Raw genomic sequence first — 20,357 nt, 5'->3', positions numbered from 1 at the left:
AAAGGACCTAGGGTTCAAAAGGGGAACGGAGTAAAGCTGTTCGGTGGGGGGGAAATACATGCTTGGGATGCAGATACAAACACAAGAATGTTTCCTTCCCTTAGGAATCTGGAGATGAGTCTGGAAGGGAAAGGTCAAGTGAGTTTTCCCCAAAACGGCGCAGCTCGTCGAGCTCTCACAGTCAAAGAAGCAGCAGGGAAACGTGATTACAACCTTTAATTTCCTGGCCTACCAGTATATAAGAGGTGGTAGTATTTTGTCTGTAAACATTAAAACCCCTTTAAAAAAATATTTCTCTTTCACTATCATTACATAAAAAGTACCATAAAGCTACTAAACAACAAAGCTCAGAAGAGAATACTTCAAATACTTCATTTAACTTACACCCACATGCAGGTAATAATGAAAGGACTCTAGGTTAAAAAAGCCACTGAATAATACACAGTTAATAGTCTAATGTGCTCACCTTCCCATCATAGCGTTTCACTATAAACTGATCCAGGCCCAGGTCTGAAAGAGAAAAAAAGATACTTCAAAAAAAATGCTCTCAGAGTGTAAAAGCAAGCATTTCTTGGGTTTTCTGTTCGAGTGGGGATTACAAAGTAAAATGTACTGTCTGAATAACATCAGTAGAAAGTATAAGGACAGAAGGAAAATTTTTTTCTGCTTTGTGCATTTTGTATTCTATATTTTCATCATGAAAGACAACAAACTCACGGCATCAGAGAAGAAAACCTCCTTCTAGCAGGGACAACAGGAGCACAGCTCCCAGCATCTCTCAAGAGCCTGACAGACCCATCCCAAAGCAGATTTCCACACTATTACCAGGCAAACATTTTGCCCCTGATGCCCCATGTTCATGCAACTCTTATTTTGTTTCTAATAAAACCTTTTGAATGGCTCACAAAGAATTGTTCCCATAGTTAATTGGAATATCCCCAAATATATCCAAAACTTGTTCAAATTTTAGTATAAAATTGCTTGTAAATAGGTTTTAAAGGAGATCAGTTGTAGCTGCATCTGTAAGGTGACAAGCGCTTTAGCTTGAAGGATATTTTGGAGAAAGCTAAGGAGAGGGGTTATTTATACTAGTAAATTCAATCTCTCATACCATCACAAAATGTTTTTGCTGTCCTGAAAAGGGGGGAAAAAAAATCCCAGCATTTGCAGACTTAAGGCACAGAGCTCTCAATCTAATCCACAATGCCCGGCTGGCTATACGTACACTGATGAATGCACACATAAGCAAGATGACAATATTATTCAGGAAGATAAATTATGTGAGCTTTGCAATCCGAAGTCAGGAAGATGTACCTCGAGAGTAGATTAAGCAGAACTCAAAGCAAGCACTTCCAGTAATTCAGGAGAGCATGGGCTGATTTTGGGTTCTCTGAAGAATAAAATCACTCAGCAGAGCTATGCCCCATGCATTTTCTGCCACTGTTTATGATAATTATCACAGCCTCATTTCAATTTAAATTAGAAAAAAAGATGAAAAAAACAAAATAAACCTCTCCCACTCCTGCTGCATCACCTGCTTGTGAAGGAGGATAATAAAACCCTTCCCGTCTACTGGAAGGGTTCATAATGGTTACGGTGCAGCTAAAAGTCCTCCGTCACCAATTTCAAAGGTCAAGGCAGCTGTCAGAGGGCTTTCTGGATTTGTGAATATTCAAGCCAGAAAGCACCTTCTCCATATTTTATGTGCCTGACAGTAGAGTGAAAACTGCATATTGATACACATTTTCAGACTCTAACTATCTTCTGAAGAATTTTGTCCGCCTCAAAGTTGTGGGTATAAATGGAGTACAGTAAGTATTGTCACATTTAGAGGTAGGATTCATTTAATAAATGTGCTTATTTTACCAGACATGTGTTATCTGACCATCCATCTGGATGCCGACTGCTAAGCTGAGTCTAGCTTTATGTCCACGTGTCATAATAAAGTCATTTCTCAAGCACACCTCCTGTTCCCATGCCAGGAAATAGTGCTGTAAGACATATCTCTGACAGCCCAACATGACACACATACTTATGGAAAGCTAAAAAAGGACACAGGTTAAAAATAGCAAGTCAAAGAATGTCTTAAAGGCAACGCCCCTCCAACTGGACACTACTATTGGGAAAGCAAACACGTTTCAAAGACGACCCAAGATGAATGGATGCTCATGCAGATGAACAGTAAGAAAAGATGAACTAACAACTGTTTTCTTTTATATATATATTTTAAAAGTTTATATATTTCTAAGTGTATAAATGTATATCTATATAATACATAATTAATAATTATTATTATATGTACATAAAATTATTCAAACCATCAAATGACACCTAAAAAGGCAGAATACCAGTACTATGTTAAAGGAAAGGGCTGGTAATATAAACTTTGTGCTCTCCACAGATGTAACATGAGGTGGGAAGGAGGAGAGGTGAAGTGGGGTATGACCGGAGGGGACTAAAAAGCACAAGAGTTAACAGTAATAGGTTACAATAGAGATGAAGTCAGCGAAAGAAAAACACGCTGGTGAAATCAGGAGTGTTGAATACAGGGTAATTTGCCTCCAGACTGGGGTTTGGTCCAGCCCCATTCACCTAAGCACAGAGATGTTTGTTTCCATGTGTTTCATCAATTGCTGTGGCATGCAACGAAAAGACACGGGAAAACAAAACATCTGGGTAACCTGAGATTATTCCTGTGCCGGACAGAGCGATGGACTTTGACATACACGTCGCTTTTCTGTAACTGCATCCAAACCCTCATGCCAGGGGTAGAAGCTGCCAGGTCTGTCCTCAAGCTTAAGAGCTCCGAGCATTTCATTATTCGCTGAAAAATGCTTACAGCACCGTAGCTGTTACAGAAACGTCATTATCATTACCTATGTCATGTCAGCCTCCTTTGACACAATCACATCTGACGAGAAGCAAATATATAACCTTGGTTTATGCATGTCTCAGATCAGGGAGAGAGATTTGTATGAAAACGCAGCACAAAAATTTGTCACTTCTGCTGCTGCCTTTTTTCAGGTCACCGTATCAGTATGCCCTGGAAGACAGCTATTGCAAGCACAAGCATATTGGTTTACATCAGTGTTTTATGCTCACCCTTTCTCCCAGCCGTGCACAACGATATCCCCTCTGCTCTGCTGCATTAACTACGCTGCACTCTTAAGTCCCTCTATAAAACCCCCCTTACCATAGCTCCCGACAGACTGAGCCAATTCAAAAGCTGAAAAAAGGCATTTATATGTTCAAGGCATACAGTTTTACTCAATACATTTTCTTTTTTCCAATAGTTCATTTTCTTTTTTATGGACTTAGCTACGTGGTTTTTCCACAAGTCTTTAATCTTAAAAGTTGACAAAAGGAAACCAAGAAAAAAGAGGGACTGTTGCCTGATGCCTGTGTTGTTCTTTCTTTACATGACATAAAAAACCCAAAAGGCTTTTCCTCCAAGACGTTACAATAGGAATTCGGCGTTTGCGTAGGCTGGAGAGCTAATGAAAATACTGCACAAAGGAGGACAATCACATCTGAACAAGGAAAGGAAAGAATGTTAGTTATTACATCTCTGTTATTCAAAAGGCAGTATGCTAAGTTAAAGCTACCACAGGATTGTCTGTAAGTGATACACTCATAAAACAAATATCCCCTGGCTGGGCTATTGCTGACAAGCTGCAGGAACGCAAAGTAATAGGCACATTTAAGAGTAAAAAAGATCTTTCCATCTTTCACTAAAAAGCAGGGGCTGAAATACCATTCTCCCAGAAATGGATTAAAGGATTTCCTTCAAGAGAGATGGCAATGAAATCCAGAAATTGTTTCAGAAGGATACCTGGCTGCTTCACGAAGCCTCCCCGGGACCGAAAGCAGTGCGATGCGCACCACAGCTACTCCAGATGGCATAGTGACCACCCAGAGCAGCTGGGCTTCGGTGCTTGTTTCCGCTCGAACAAACCCAGAGCTTTCGCCATGACCTGCCCCAGAATACACCTTTTATTTCCACAAAACACTGTACAACACCTCACCTTTCACTACACATCTGGATTACTGAAGCCCCTTTTGCTCACCCAGCCAAGGGTCCTGCACCAGCCGCTCATCTTCAGCAGCGCCAACGGTGACCTGCGACAATTTCCAAATTTGCTCGCCATAGCCAGCTTGCTTGTAATCTTTAAGTACCACTATGTATTACTCCTACAAATTCTGATACCACCTAAACTACCATCAGGGGACCAAAAGAAACAACAGCACTGCCGTGGAGTAGCTAAGCAAGTAGCATCACTGTAAGTGTTCTTTCAGATTAGACTGACACCACTTACTCAACCAATACCAAGAATAAAGGCCTCCACTCTTATTCATGTGATGGTACTTTTCACAGCACTCTAAAAATATTTCAAAATAAATGAAAATTACTTACACTCACTGCCTGCCACAGTGGGGAAAAAGGGGTGTTCAACAGGAGAACCATAATCTCTGCGTTTACTTCTGTCTTTTTGGGCTGGGGAGGATGTTTTAATGGAGAAGGAATTATTTATGTCAATGAAAAAACCACACAGAATAACCTGCTGTTACTCTTGTTTGGGTCTAATCAAATCTAAAGTCAAATGCTTGTTGTATTTCTATTGATTAACAAAAACATACATGCCACAGATTCACTCAAAGCTAGCTAATTGCCACACTTGATAAATATCTAAACAATTACTAAGCCTTTCATGTTACCCTGTAAAAAAAAAAAGGCCACGGGCAACAGATTATAGATTGCCGTTTTAAAAAAATATTTAACAAACGAGCTTCCAGAAGAAGGATTGTATTATGCCAAGAACACAGTTGCAATGAATTAGAAACCATCACCAGTTCCTCTGGGATGCCAGCAGTTTTCCACTGATGGAAAAACCTTTTCAACTCCTTCCAGTCTTACATTCTTGTCAGATTTTTCACATTATTTCCGTAACATTTACTCATCATCTGCTTTTCCTTTCCTGTTGCTTGATATATAACATGGACTCTTTTTCCTGCAAGTAGATGAGCAAAAGGGCTAATTACCAAGACTGAAGAAGAGCCTGCTAACCATGCATGCAACATGCTACGTTATGGGAGGAGAAAATGCTGGATGAAGTTTTCCCCTCCAGAGCTGTAACCCAGCTTTTGATTTTTGTATGAGTATTTTGCCCTGAATTTAAAATGTAATCTGCAAGCAAACAGTGAGCTGCCTGAGATTTCTCAGGGGGGCAACACTTTCAGGTTTGTGTTGAAGTTCAGAATTATTTTGTCCTAGGAACTACTTTGCTCTCATCTATCTCCCCCTCCTCTAACAGGCAAGTCAGTCTCTCTATGAGATGTGCATTCATAGCGCAATAGATCAGCCATACTAACCTGGTATCTATACTGGAAGCCCTAATTATGTGTTTCTTCTGATAACTATCACATAAGCACACACGTAAACGCACCTCTCACTTGTTCCTCCTCGGCTAGGTTCCTGGGGTCTTGTATCAGCCATGACAGGCTCAAAGATGATCCTTGCTTAGGACAAAAAAACCCCACATCTATTCACCCTCCTGATTCTGGAAGATAACCAGCAAGTTACCTCCCCTTCTTACCCACATCCTTTCCCTGAAAACCTCTCCAGCAGATGTATTTGGGGGAGAACACAGAAATACGACCCCATCAAAAACCAGAACGCAAGCGCAGCATCTCTAGTTTCCTTCTGGGTCTTAAATATCCCTGTCAAGCACTTTGTGCAAGTTTAGGGATCTGTACAAGCCTAGGGAGTCCTCCCCCTCCCCACCAGACCAGGTGAGCACTTGTCACAGCTCATGACTGCTGGTTATATAGAAGGTCAGATCCGTACTTTACAAACTTAACTCAAAATAACAAATAATCACTCAAGCATTGCAACAATCCAGAACCCAGCTGGTGCTCAGCTGCTCATGAAGCCAAGACATAAAAAGCCCCCAACATTTAAAAACTGAGAATCAAGCTATATGGTCTGATCAAGTCACCAGACATCAGCTCCGTCCTTCGCAGCTCCTCTCCTCCAACATTCTCCTATACTCTGCAGCAGAGAGTGGTTGATCCTGAAAGTTATCTTTCATGCAAGAGTTTGGGTTAACCAGGGAGGTTAACACTGGGATCGAAGCACAAGACTGGTTTGGGTACAACCTGTCTAATTACAGCGTGCTGTGATAAGATATGAAGCCTTTTTTACTTCTTTCAATCTTTACTACAAAGGCCCAATAAAACTCTGGTATTGGCTTAGTATGCCACAGCTCCTTTGTAGTCCAGGATGCCCCAAAGTACTCACTTCCCCCAGGAAAACAATCACTGCAGAACGGAACCAGAGAAACTTGGGGAAATGGAGGGTACTCAGAGGCTAGGAAAGGGAGGAGGACTTGGCAGGCCAGCGCCAAGCAGGTCCAAGCACTTGGAACATTCATGTAGGCCAACAGCTACATAGGGCTACAGAGAACATGGCAGCAACAACCTGTATCCATCAGGCACGGTTACGGCTCCTGTGAAGTGTCACGGCTTCATACACCTTTTTCAGCAAAAGCCCATCCTGTCTTTCAAGAGCTGCAACATCTAAAAAGGGTTTTTCGCAAACCCGTACCCTTCCCACCAGAAACTCAGAGGTAGTATTTTCAGCTGGTTTTGGGCTGGGGTACCAAGCAAGCGCCAGGTACGAAGCAACCATCCCTGCTCATCCAGCCTTGGAGACGACCTACCTCTTGGGTACCAGAGGAGGTGGAAGGAAAAAACAACACAGGACTGCAGGGAGCAGATATCACTGCCCACGCTTCTGTTGGCACTTGGACTCTCCAGAGAGCACATAAAGAAATTTTAATTTTTTTTTTTTTTTTTTAAAAAGCAGCTTCCAAGTTTAATGCCATTCTTTGGCTTATTCTGACAGACACTTCCAAGCTCAGCAAGAGGGTCAGACCTTAAGCACAGCTTGCCTACTTGGGAAAGCTACAGCAGAAAGTTTTACTGAACTATTAAGAGAAAGCAATCTACAGGAGCTAATGAATTGGCATTCATTTTCCCCAAGCTAGCAAAATGCAGTCTAGAATTCAGTTGATGCTTTATTGACAATAAATCAAACTTTCCCCTATGTAATCCATAAAAATGAATCAACCATACGATACCTCGCAGTTGATAAGCTGTTTAAAAATAAATACAACAGGGACTTAGATACCTCATTACTCCATATCACTTGCATTCCACAGTATTTTCTCTCCATAAAATAGCAGACATATTAACAAGAAGTGACTCGCTGAAATTACGACCAGCATCTTCAGCATTCAGAGCATACCCTGCCCTGCTCATGTCTTGGGCTGCTTATGCAGGACCACATTAATCCGCAGGACCAGAAGGCGATTACTTTGCCACCCAAACCTATCAACAAAAACCACTCATGGAAAACCTTGGGGTCAGTGGGACTGCAGAAAGTAATCCATAATTCAGTTTAAGCATTAACCTACCTAGCTAGTACCGTTACAGCAGGCCACGTCACTATCTGAAGAAGATTTCCAAGGAGCACTTGGGGCTACGTCACTACCCGAAGGAAGAAGCTCCCTGGGATGAAGGCAGGATGCTCCAGCCCTGGCAGAAGGCACACCTGGGTCATGACTAACAGAGAAAGCAGCCCCAGCATTTCCCTGCTAATCTATAATCTAGATTATCCTGTGACTCAGAAGTACCGAACGGATGTACAGAAATAAACCGACCAGCAGGTAGCAGTCTTTGTCTTTGCCTTTTGGTTTTAAAATCAGAACTTTTTTTTTTTACTACCAGCTTTTAAAACGTTTGGGAACAAGGTTACGGCTGGTTTGACTTTACTGTAGCATTATGTGTTTTACTCTTCTACTGTTCATTATGTATTAAAAAAACATTTACTGTGATTGTCATGATGTGCAGCACTCATAAGGAACAACCATCCTAGCAGCAGCTTTGTCTAGAAGCAAGTCCATGATGGTAACAGTCCTTAAGACTGATTTTCAAACCAACAAGCTATAAGATGCCCACACTCCTGTTTTGCCTGCTGATGGGCAGCCGAAGCTCAATTTCCATCTCATTCCACTTTCCAAGAGCACCGGTAAGTATCACTAAGGCGATTTTCTCCCCTTACAGCCTGCTTTGTGTCACTGACTGGCAGCACTGGCAGGCACTTAAAGGCACGACAGTCTTCACGGGGCCGTTTAAGCCGCTCACCTAGCCAGGATAATAATAGTTACAGTGGAAAGTTAGTGGCTAAGACTGACAAATTATTTCCCATTAGTCACCTTTGCTTCTCTCCAAAGTAGGTGTTTTCTGAGCACTCTTCCACCTATTTTCTGTGCACACTTTAAAATGCACCAAGCAGATACATTGCATGGAAGTAAAAGAGCATCAGATGTGTTGAAATCAAACATAGGATGTTTTCTATTTTTAAGCTGGCTGACAAAAGAAGAAGTGACTTGCATGGGAAGACTCAACCAGGTGCTTTTCAAATTACCAATTCAAGCAGCTTTAGATAGGCAAGACAGTAACACACCATTTCAACATCTATGAAAATTATCTTCTGTTTATTGCTTAAACTACTTCTTCACTGAAGATGGAACCATGTAGTTCATATGAAAACTACAGCCATTTTCAGGATTTGATGAAAACCTAAGTATCAATTTACCAACATGCTTTTAACACTAATGCCAGGATTATTTTTTCTTCCCTCCTGCACACACTTCATATTGTTGTTTTCTAAGCACAAGCATACATGGTATTTATTTAGCAGCTGTCACGTAAACTATCAGAACAGTTTCACAGTTGGTACATAAACCCCACTCTCAAAAAGTTAACATTTGGGGGCTGAGGTTCTTCATTACTGCCTGCAGAGAGAAGAGGAGTTTTAATTTGACAAAAGTCTGTTTCATTCTTTGAGATACAAAGTGGGAGACCAAGAAACCTCATTTCCCACGTCTCACTCAAAACATGAATCTCCTCCAAAACAGAAGACGGACAAAATCCTTCTGCCGCCCCACAAAAAACAACCTCTTACCAAATGCTCAGGACACAGCTTTCCAGACCAGAAAAAACAGTGTCTGCTCTCCTGCCTGTTGCCTGCCAAGCCCCCACAGGTATCACAGTTGATGTGCTTCTCTACAATCCACAGGGAATCTGAAGCCGGCAGAGGTGAGTCCCACCCTGGCCAGCAGTATCACAGCTCAGCCAGGCACACAGGGCTGCCTGGACCCCTTTATTCCTAAGGTTTTCCCTGTCCAAGCATCTTCCTTTTGAAGGTTTATGAACAGTTCTTAAAATGTTTCAGTTGAAGGTCATCTTTCACTAGTAAATACACACGAAAGTCATCTCATCTGCTCTTCAAGGGCTCATACCAGTGAGATCTACTATGCTGCAATAGCACTTCAGGCAATGTGGAAAGGATTTGGCTAATTTTGGGTTTGGAGTGTGAAGATGGAATAAATAGCTTCAGGAGGTGCTTTCTCGCCGTAGCAATCCCGGGTTCAAAGCTCCCAAGAAGCACACCGCGACCGGCGCTTCTGAACCTGAATGATCACCATTATTTGGCACCGCTGCGCTGCTGCCAGTCCGCCGTGTTCAAGCTGGCACGGACACGCTGCAGGCTCTGCTGCAGAGACAAGTGTGGCTCCTGCACGGCTGCACTGGTAGCTCTCTGCCTTGCTCCTGCATTCATCATATCTCCGTTATCCTTCTGCACATGGCCACATTGCCATAACACATGGGTGGAGAACACTTTTTTTTTTTGCCTGTGGCAGCACCCTAATCAGACGGCAACCCCCCCTTTTGTGCTGTACCTCTCAACATAACAAGACAGACAATACCTGACAATGTAACTGTTTGATGGGAAATATTAAGATCAGGTCAGCAAAGACTGGAGAGTTTATTCCCCTTCACTGTACTAGTTTCTCCAATTACTACACACACATCACTTACGTTCCGGTTGTTTTTCATTAGGTGTTATCGATCTCACAAAATCCTGTGGTGTCATAAAAACCTCTGATTCACCGTGCTCGTTTATGACTTTCAAAGTGGCAAAGTATCTGAAGATTTTGTCCGGCGTGGAGTAGGCTCTGATCCTGTTCTCATATTCCATCACCTGGAAATGAAATTTAACCGGCATTAGATGTGCATGGTTCCTCCCGCAACACCTACACGAGCACCTTGGTCCTCTGAAGGTTTTGCCACATGACTAAGCTGTGTGCAGCAACACAACACTTGAAAGAACTAATGCTGAAAGGGTCAAAATCCCTCCTTGAATTACCAAGAAAATTGGAAGTATAAACTCCTGATGTCCCAGAATTAAGAACAAACACTAGAAGTTTTTACTATTGATAAGTTTTGACTCTTCATGATGGCAGAGAAAAAACAAATGAACAAAATCCCTGAAGGCGCTTTTAAACACGAACATAAAAAAGCACTAGTGTCACATCTGTGAATCTAAAGCAGCTCAACATTTTAACCACAGTGTTGAAGGGTCTGATTTATGATTAATAAATGAAGTAAAAGAAAAGTCTTGGAGAGCTGGGAAAGACCTTTACTTTCAAGCCAAGTCTTGGAAAAATATACTTGGAGCTGCAGCTGGTTGCTCCGTCACCCAATCTCATTTTTTCCTCTTTTCTATCATACTGCAAAATTCTGCAGAAACATTCTTTACTCAGCCCTCTTCTTTCCACCAATCTGCCACTTGCTAACTCCGCGAGTAGTGATTGTTTTGTACCTAGAACTGCTTTTCCCAACGCACAGCTAGAATTAATCAAAGAGAACAGAAAGCTTTTATAAACAAAAATCACAACATAAGGCCACAAGGGAAGAAAAAGGCACAAAGACCTACACTTCATCATATATTAGAGCAGAAAACTTTCCATCTGAGTTCAGCTTTTTATTCCTGCATTATACCATGTTTAACAGTCCGTAAGGTACTTGAAACCTTCAATATTTCTGGCCAAAAGCCACAGGAGGAAAAAAAAACCACCAATGATCTGCTGGAAGAGAACAGGCAAGATCAAGGGTACTGCCAAGGCATCTGTAGATCATTTATGGCTTTGGTCCTGTTTCAGCCTTGTCCTTTAACTTGAACAACTTCTCCACCCTGATGTTTATCAGAAAGAAAACACGCTCTCCAATTTTTCATATTTCTAGGATAAAACAAGCCAAAGGCTTTTAATGCCCCAACCCAGGTTTGGGTAAAGTTGCTGCGGAAAGCAGAGCCTCTCTCCTCTAGACTTGTTCCAGCTCAGCTCCCTGGCAAATGCGACCAGGGGACAAGCAACACGTGGCAGAAGGTCCCACTGATATGGCTCTGACATTATCTAAAGCATTCTCCCTATTCTTCTTTGCATCACCATGGCTTTTTTATAATCAAGCCCATCAGGAACAGACACACGTCCTTGCATCAACCAATAAAACCAGCTCACTCTTTCCTGTCGCCACCTGCATAGAAGAAAATTTTTGTCACTACTCCTTTTTATTACTAGCCTTTGCACCTAGAATCAAACTTCATCCCTTTTTATTGCTTCAGTCCCCAAGGCTCTCCAAAGATAAGGGCATTGGATCAAAACCAATAGTTATACTGCCAAGTTACAAGTCGCTGTCTATCAGCCGAACCGCAGTAACCGACAAGAAGCACTTTCCCAGCTCTTTCCAGCTGCAAAGCTGCACGTGTCTTTGTCTACAGCTCCCACCTGGCAGGCGGTAACTTGTTATGCCAAAGTTATCTTCTGACTTGTGATTGCAGGCCCATATCTCACCCCTTCCTGCATCATGACCTGATCTCGTTATGAATAACACTCCACCCAATTTGACCAGCCAAAAAACCATAATTAAGTACTTTTACCTTTGAGCAAGACAACTAAAACCAGCTATAGTGTCAAGCCCAGGACTGGAGCCAAGGGCAGACACTGCAGACCACAACCCACAGCTCCCTCCATCCACGACACCCTTTCAACACAGCCTGCTTTCTAGCTAACACACTTGTCTGCCTGAGACTTTACATTACCCCTGATTTTCGAAGCCGGCAGAATAATTTCTTGTAAGGCACTATCAAATGCTTTCCTTCATCCCAGCTAGGTAAGCTGCACCTCTTTTACTCAACAACTCCACTGCTGCACCAGAGACATTAGTCTTGACATTTCTGTCAGCAAAACCATGTTGCATCCTATTCCACTTCACATCTGCCATGGATCTTTCCTCTGCATCTGTTTTAAGATCTTACTAAGATGCTACTGACAGACCTGTTGCTGTCAGGTACTTTTCTTCTCATTTTTGGAGTATGGGCACTGCTGCTGTTCCTCACCTGATATCTTTACTGAGACCCTTCCTTACCAGTCCAGAAACTTCACTGCCAACTTTTTCGTTACCCCAAGCTCAGGGTGATCCTCAAGGCCCCTGCTTTATTAATGTTAAGCAGTCTACATTTCACTTTGACTTTGGGCACAGCAATTTTCCAACACCCTGTTCAGATCCATGCCGCACCTTCAAGTCCACCACGATCATCGCTTGCAACAGAAGCAAAGTGTCCATTTACTAGGTGGCCCTTTCCTAGATCATTCGCCATCCCGCCTTCTATCCACACACACTGCAAAATGAAAAGCTTCCCCGGATGACTGCCAGACACTCATGAAGACACAGTTTTGAATATGCAGCTCTAGAGCAGGGAGGGTCAGTCTGTTGCTCAAAAGCCACGTACAGCTCCCAAAGCGACATGGCATGGCTCACAAAAGCCTAATAATGACACGGGCTGAAAAGAAGTCTCACGTCTCAGCATGCAGCATAATAACCACACATAGATCTGCAAACCCAGACGTTTGTTCCCACGCAGTCTGTGGTTTCGTGAGAAATGTAAGAGTGGTTTGGGGCTTCCCCACCTCCAACAAAAGCAGCTGAACGCCCTTGCAAAGATAAGACCTAAGGGTGCAGCAGGTGGAGAGTTGAGAGTCTCATTGTGCATTTGGTCTCAGAGCACTATCAGACAGCAAAATGGGAAGTTAAGGATTTTTAATGACCATCTTCTCCTGACACAGTTTGCCACGTCTGGATGAAGAGAGCTAAGCTGACCTACCATCTCCATGAAAGCTCAAAGCAGCCCCTCTAAGCCCACTGCAGTATAAGGAATGGGTGTTAGCTGTTAAGCAATTTGAGTTTCAGATCCAGAAGGGAACATGGTTCTGCACAGCTACTCAAAGTTTCATGGGAAGCTACCGTTAGCTTTAATTATTTGCAACCTTTTGAGTTCCAGCAATTAACTGTGACATACAGAAAAACCACAATTTTGAGGAGTAATACATTCCTGAAAATCTATGAGGAGCAACAGTCCTGAAGAATTCAGATTCTACTTTTTTGGTTTAGATTGTAACATGCTTGTTTAGTATCTCACAAGCTGTTTTCATCACAACCGAAATCACACTTATTCCTCAAACTTCCCTATGAGAAGTCAGCAAACACAGCAACATTCCTTCCCTTTTGCCCGCAGCTGAACTCACAATTACCTCATTTTTGCTAACATGATCTAATCAGCTGGCAAAACCTAACAAATATGTGACAACCCATCCGTCTAAACTTCAAGACTAGCTTGAACATGAAGCCAGATCAAGAAGGAAACAGCTGAGACCCTACAAACAGGAACAACTCGCTCACTCAAGACCAGGTGCTAAACACGAAGTGGGCAATAATATGGGTGCCCTGATCTCTTCACACAAATGCAGAGATAAAAAGCACGCGTGTATGTATTTGGGTGTACAAACCACCATTTGTGAGATTTTTTTTACACTACTTCTAAACAATCTGGACATAAAATCATCCCAGACAAGTCTCTCCTCCCATGACCTCTCGCCTATGAAATACTCAAATACTTTCCTGGCAAAGCATGCACCCAAGCAGCTGCCTTCCCCCCGTACACACCAGTCCTCGATGCAGTGGACACTAGCCAAAAACTCTCATCCTGCCCCCAGAACTGCAGCCTCATGTAATCAGGGGCCTCCAGAAAGATATTATGTGACCAACAGGGATGGGTCCCTTTTTGGCATTTCTTAATAGAGTAGGTACTGGAGAAGAAAGATGAGCATGTAATCCCTATTGCTCTACAAGAGCAAAGCTGCTGTCGAGACAGTCAATGTTTATGCTAAGCCTCAGGTTAAAAGGAAAAAAATTAAATCCTGTGCAGCCATGAAAATAAAGCTCTAAATTAACATCTCAATTCACTTCCAAAGCATCACTGGGGCCTCCCTGACCATGTGGCAGAACAGGAACTCTGGCAGTCCAGCTCCACCGCACACATCTTAGCAAGGTAAATTAATTAGGATTCATTTTCTTTGGGTCTCCTACTGTCATGCACACTAAAATTAAGTCTTAGCACAACAAACACTCCTAAGGCAGCATACCTGCAGGACCCAGCAAACACTGCAAGTGGATCTTGATAAAGCCGTCCTAATGCTGCATGCAAACTCTTTCAGCAAGTTAATTAACACGTCAGCCCACCCACATCATGTATTACCGCTCATTAGCCTTCAAACTATAAAAGCACTCAAACAATCTTTTCCTTTCCTCCCTTATGCAGTCAGGACCTGTACATTGCATAGGCTGCAAGACAACCCGCGCCCTGGAACCAGCCACACACGATGCCAGTCCCAGCAGATGCCAAGTGATTTATATTTCAACTTCCTCTTCACTGAATCACTACCCAAAATAGCAACGTCACACCTAATTTATTATTTCACCACTAATCATGAACTTCATTAAAAGCAACACTGGGATAACAAACACGTGTTAAACACTTTCAATTAAGCTGAATTTTTTTCTCAAGGAAAACCCAACACTATTTTCAATTAATTATGGGAAGAGTTGGAAAGGGTTTTTCTGTGGATTTTGTTGTTTGGTTTTTTTAAAACACATATAGAAGAGTCCGGAATTCCCTAGGTGCTACGCAAATGATTAGGGGAGCAGCACATCCTGGGAACAGCCCTGATTTTGAGTCAGGAGCTGGGGCACACCTTCCTCTGCCATCTGAGCTGGAAACATTCAAACATACCTCCTGAGATGACTCATGAGGGCAAGTGCGGATCAAACACCAAGCCCACAACAGAGCCGCTCAAACAAACACAGAACCCGGCACCTGGGAGACTACCGGTTACATCCTGCATTAAAAAAGCAAAAGAACCACTGGCATTCAGGTCACAGAAGGTACGTTCCATCTTAAGGCTGGAGAGAAAAGGGCTTATGTCAGCAAAAAGACTGTGAGGTCTGTTTTAAGCAGTGCTCTCCCTGCTGAAATTGCTGCTCCTGAGTCTAGCACTGTAGAAGGAAAGAAGGCTGTGGACTGAGAAGGGATTCAAGCTGCACATCGCTCCCACCGGACCTCTTGGGCACCCTCCATGCCTGGCTCATGTCTTATTTGGAAGTGTGGCCACATTCCTCCCTGCCTAGTATGGGAAGGAAAGAGCTGGTCAACGTAGGCACGTCTCCTAACGACTGGAATAAAAGTCCTCGCTTGCAAACAAACGTTCTCTGGCTTCCCTAGCCAGAAGCAACTAGCCACGTAAGACGAAAAACAATCATTACATTCGCTGGATCAACAAATGTTCTTTTTGTAAAAAAAGAGCGTGGATGAAGGTGGATCATTTCTTTGCTCTTTGCAACCTGCCTCCATCTGCTGACACCGGAAAAAATAACCCACTTTTCTTGAGTGGTACTGGCAAAAGTTGAAGTTTTGCTGAAGCTGTCAGAGTACCTGACACCCAGTTGCCAAGAAAATTAGCAGAAGCCAAGAACCCATATTCCTGGGCAATTCTGAATATCTCAGTGTAGTATCTTACAACATAACTTCACTGAGCTGCCACCAGCCTGTCACAACAGGGAGAGTTAGGAGCCCCAAATACAAGAAGGCACTTGCAATTCCAAGTTGTGTAACCTACTATAAACAAGAACAGAATATGATTCAGCAACTTCAAATGAAACAGCTCTTAATTTTTTATGAAAAGCTGTTAAGCCACTATACACGACCATCCACAATTTAACCGCTAATGAGATGCAGCCTCCAGGATATGGACTTAAAAATAATTATCAGAAGCAATTCATACAGAAAGGAATTGTGAAGAGCATATACTCCCATTCTCCTCTTTGGCACTGCAAAGATATTAAATCATCAAACACAGCCCAATAAAACCGACATCCAGACAGGTTTTAAAAAAATAAAAGATTGCTGTCTGCCAACTCTCAGTTACAGGACCCTCCATCAGTCCAAATCGTACATCTTGTAATAACAGTGGCTACAGATAGTACCAAACCAGTTGTCAGACAGCTCTGAGGAGCCCAAAGCTCTCAAGATTGCCCAACAGTGAAGGCAGGTCACAAGCTGACAATATAGTTCATTACTCAGGCTCTCCTCCTCTTGAAAATGTGTCCGATATGAAAATTAAATAGGCGTAAGCATCAAGAGAGAGACGCAACTAGCCATGAATGGGGAGCAAGGCTGTACTTCAACAGCTACATTTACGTGGAATAATTAAAGGAAAAATTAAAAGTACGCCTTTCCCATAACCCTCCCTTCCACACTCATCCTCTACTTCTTCCTACCCACACTGTGTATGTTCACAGGCAAACGAATGGACTCAGACACACACGTGCTGGATGCCCTAGATGGTTTTAAAGCCTTTGCACTGATTCCCTACTTTGTATGAGCCATCCTAACAGCCATCAAGGCAGGAGCCTTGATTTCTCAGCAAGCCACTTCTTGGACACCCAACTGGAGATGGGAAAAGAGGTGTCCATTTCAGAGGATCAGTGTACTGTGCTTTCCAAATAAACAAGTTTCAACCTAAAGAAACTCAAGGTAGCATGCGATGGAAGTAGGTTCCTGAAACAGTAAGGTCCCTTAGAAAAATAAAGACAAGTACAGAGCAAAAGCCAGACTCTATACACGCGCTGTACCACAATCTGAGTAAGATGTTCTGCAAGTTTTCCCCCTTTTCCCATTGCAGTGCAACAGCTGCAGGTGTAACATGCCCAAGTTTGGTACCTTACGGTCCCTAAACCCGGAACGCTTCTTCTTCTTCCCTTCCGGCTGAGCCTCCTCGTCGCCTGATGCAACGGCCTTTCTACCCTCACTGCCGCTGCTCTCCTCCTCCTCCTCGTGCTTCACCTTCTCACTTGGCTCTGTCCTCGGATCGTGTTTTACAGAGGACGAGTCTTCTGCGTAGGCCCTGTACAAGGGGAAGGAAAACACCAGTTTAGGAAATTGAGTAGGGTGCTAAGGCTACAAAGATGCCCCTGCAAGGCTCTCCCTGAACTAAACAATTGTTACAGTTCAGCGTAGAGGATTGCAAAGCAAAAGCGAAGTAGTGATCAGTCTCCTTGGACTACTGTGTGCTTCTCCCTGCTGCAATCAAATTTCTACACCCTCACCCCAAAACCCAAACTAATTATCACAGTAAGTTTTCCCAGTCCAAGAACGCCAGAGCAAATCACTCAGTGATTTATCATACCCTCTCCCAAAAACTACACATGCAAGAAAGACTGGGAAGGGCATACCATACCTCCTCTGGCACTAAATTCCACTGCCGTTCCCCCAAAAAAAGATTTATATACAGTGATAGAAATGTGTTTTACCATCAGCACTGCAGGATTCAGAAAGAATAGCCTTTTTGTTTCAGCTCAGCTGATTTATTTTCTATCTCCAGCAGGTGACAGGCTGTTTTATTTCCCTCTTCCACCAATGACTCTTCAAAACTCCAGTGCTACAGGATTTGTGACAACAAAAACTGGAGCTGTTTATTCTCAAGCTGGCAATACAACTCTGGCAGAGCAAAGGACCCCTGTCCCTTGCTGTTCAAATACAAAGTTCTTCAGCAACCCTGTTTGTAGGCCAAGGCTCAATACTCAAAATCACTCAGTCTAAGCCATGAGCAACTTTCAGAATTGCAACTGGCAATAGGGTGGTTAAATAAAAGCAGGATAAATCCCTAAGCCAAACAATGCTATGGCTTTCCTATGCTTTACACATAAAGCAGTTTATAACCAGACAGAGCTCAGACCACATTAACATCAGTGAAATTATAATCTAAGGATACATTAACATGTCACAAGCAACAAAGCGAACGGTTTGACAAAATTATTTCTCTTTCTAAAGGACTCAAACAACTCAGGCAAACATCCTAGCCTGCCTGTAACTTAAGCAAAGCCACCTTTACCTGTCATTCCTGGTGGTTTATTTTGGACTAATCACAGGGTATGGGGCTCGCACACAGGTGCCACTCACTAGCCAGCAGCCTTAAGAAGGCTGGTATGTTGGTACTCCCTGTAACTGTGAACATGGTCATTTATAGCTGTGTGATTTTATTCAAGAAAGGCTGCCTTGGGAGTAAAACAAAAACAAACCAAGATTTTTGAAGTCTCCCGAGCTCTAAGCAAAAGGCTACATATATTTCATCCTACCAGTTTCCTGGAAAACACAGATGTGGTATGTAAAATTAACAGAGAAGAGTCTGTGCCTGTCTCCCCAGCAATACACAGCTTTGCAGCAATGTCAGCGCTTCATCTTCCAAGAAGAAATGAGGGTAGGTGCTCCTTCAATTAATTTAAACGCTACCAAAATAAAAGATAACACACTCCTTACCGGCATCCAATAATTCACTAACAGTCACCGTACAGGATAGATGGGGAAGGGCTAAAGAACTCAAATCCTTTCACAGTACTGGTGGGAAGCAAGAATTTTATTATTCTAGAATTAACTCCCAAAAAGCATAATTAGGGATAGAGTGAATCACGACGAAAGCAAAGTAACTTTTGTTCCTATTGTGACAACTACTTGAGCAAAGTACTGAAAGCACTTAAACAACCACCAAGATTCCAGAACTGCTTTGAAATGCAATAACCCATGGCACTACAGCTGGTTAAAGAAGTTCAGAGGTTTCTAGTCCACACTGGGACACAATACAACTCCATCGCAAGGATTTGATGTAATAAAATACACAAGTGCTGGGTGAAGAGCAGTACTAATCATGCCTTTTCTTGCAAATCGGAGTCTAACATGCCAGCCTTTCCTTTCTGAAAAGGTCCTAAGCCTTTATTTGCCAATATATTTTCTAAGTCTTACAGCATAGAACCATCTTTAAGACCCCCAGTGAACCAAACTTTCAGAGACAGGATCCAAACCCGAGTCCTCCACAAGCATCTTAAGACAGGGAAATCATTTCCCCAGAAGAGCCAGGCAGCTGTTCTGTCTCTTGGAGCATGAAGTCCATGCTGGCACCTCTCCTGAAAGTTTAATCAGCACTGGCACATCCCTGCGGAGTTGTGGTTTTGGCTGATATGCAGTTTGCTAGAATAAGCCGTTGCCAGCTGAGGCTACACCAGCAGCACTGACAAGGAAAGCCCTCGTGTAGGCAGGACACCCGTCTTAAGTAGCTCTGAGAGAATCTCTTGGGAAAAGGTCCTGCAGACAGAAAAGCAGTAAAAAATTGATTGCTTATCTACAAAACCAAGCTATTCCATATGAAACATGCTAGAGAACAGCTGTATCAGTAAAGATTTGCTCCTGAAATGCTTGACTGACAGCTAGCAAACCAGGGAAGCGATAGATGAAATTCAAAATCAAACATTTTCAGCAAATCCTACGCATTCCTTCAATCCATCACGCTGTCAAGCCAGTTGGCTACAGCAATACAGACGTAGGCTGTTTGAATACGGTCGGCTTTTCTCCCCCGCCTCTAGTTTATCCAGGTAACTGGCTCTGCTCTAGAGTTAGATCACCATTCCAGCATACAAGCAAAACGAGCTATGAGAATAAAAGCAGAGTTTGTAGTCTACTCCTCAAGCAAGGTTTTGGACAGTATCTGCTATCCCTCACCTCCAGGCCACAGCCCAAACTACTCACTGAATTAACCATTGAAGGATCTGCTCTCTATGTACACCTACTACTCTGTGTATTTTACATCCCGCACAAACATCCTCTGTTGAAATCTTTGGCTTCCCACAACTGCAACTTCCATACTGTGCCCACATAAAGGAGTCTTTCAATGCAGATGTCAGAGTACGGCTGGAAAAACCCCACAGCTCCAGAAATATCCACCCTACTGGACTGCCATCAACAAGTGAAGACTCTCCACCTCCTTTTTTGATGAGACTGACTTTCCAATGGCATGCCTGTTGCTACAGCTTCTGCACAAAAGGGAAACAAAAAGACAAAGACTCCCTTCACTGTGTGCCAGGACTCGCTGCCAGCCTCTCTCCACAGAGCATGCCTGCCCCAGATACTAGCTGTCATGCTTCAACCCTCCCAGTCTCTTCAGGTTTTTTTCCCCCCAGTGAACTGAATTTGAGGCAAAGACCGTATTTTCCACCTACTTAGTAATCCC

General features: G+C 43.0%; 1 protein-coding gene across 2 annotated transcripts in view; it reads right to left on the bottom strand.

The window, feature by feature from the left end:
• The window catches only part of MICU1 (mitochondrial calcium uptake 1), a 109,533-nt gene that overhangs the window by 65,792 nt on the left and 23,384 nt on the right, over nucleotides 1-20,357 (bottom strand). For both annotated transcript variants that reach the window (XM_059821115.1, XM_059821114.1), the window contains exons 4-6: nucleotides 17,021-17,204; nucleotides 9,946-10,108; nucleotides 467-510 (exon numbers count right to left, since the gene is read on the bottom strand). In XM_059821115.1, coding sequence (XP_059677098.1) covers nucleotides 467-510; nucleotides 9,946-10,108; nucleotides 17,021-17,204 — 391 coding nt within the window. The remainder of the gene's footprint in view (nucleotides 1-466; nucleotides 511-9,945; nucleotides 10,109-17,020; nucleotides 17,205-20,357) is intronic.

This window comes from Gavia stellata, chromosome 9, assembly GCF_030936135.1.
Source record: "Gavia stellata isolate bGavSte3 chromosome 9, bGavSte3.hap2, whole genome shotgun sequence".
NCBI lineage: Eukaryota > Metazoa > Chordata > Aves > Gaviiformes > Gaviidae > Gavia > Gavia stellata.
This window is presented reverse-complemented; position numbering and strand designations above follow the sequence as displayed.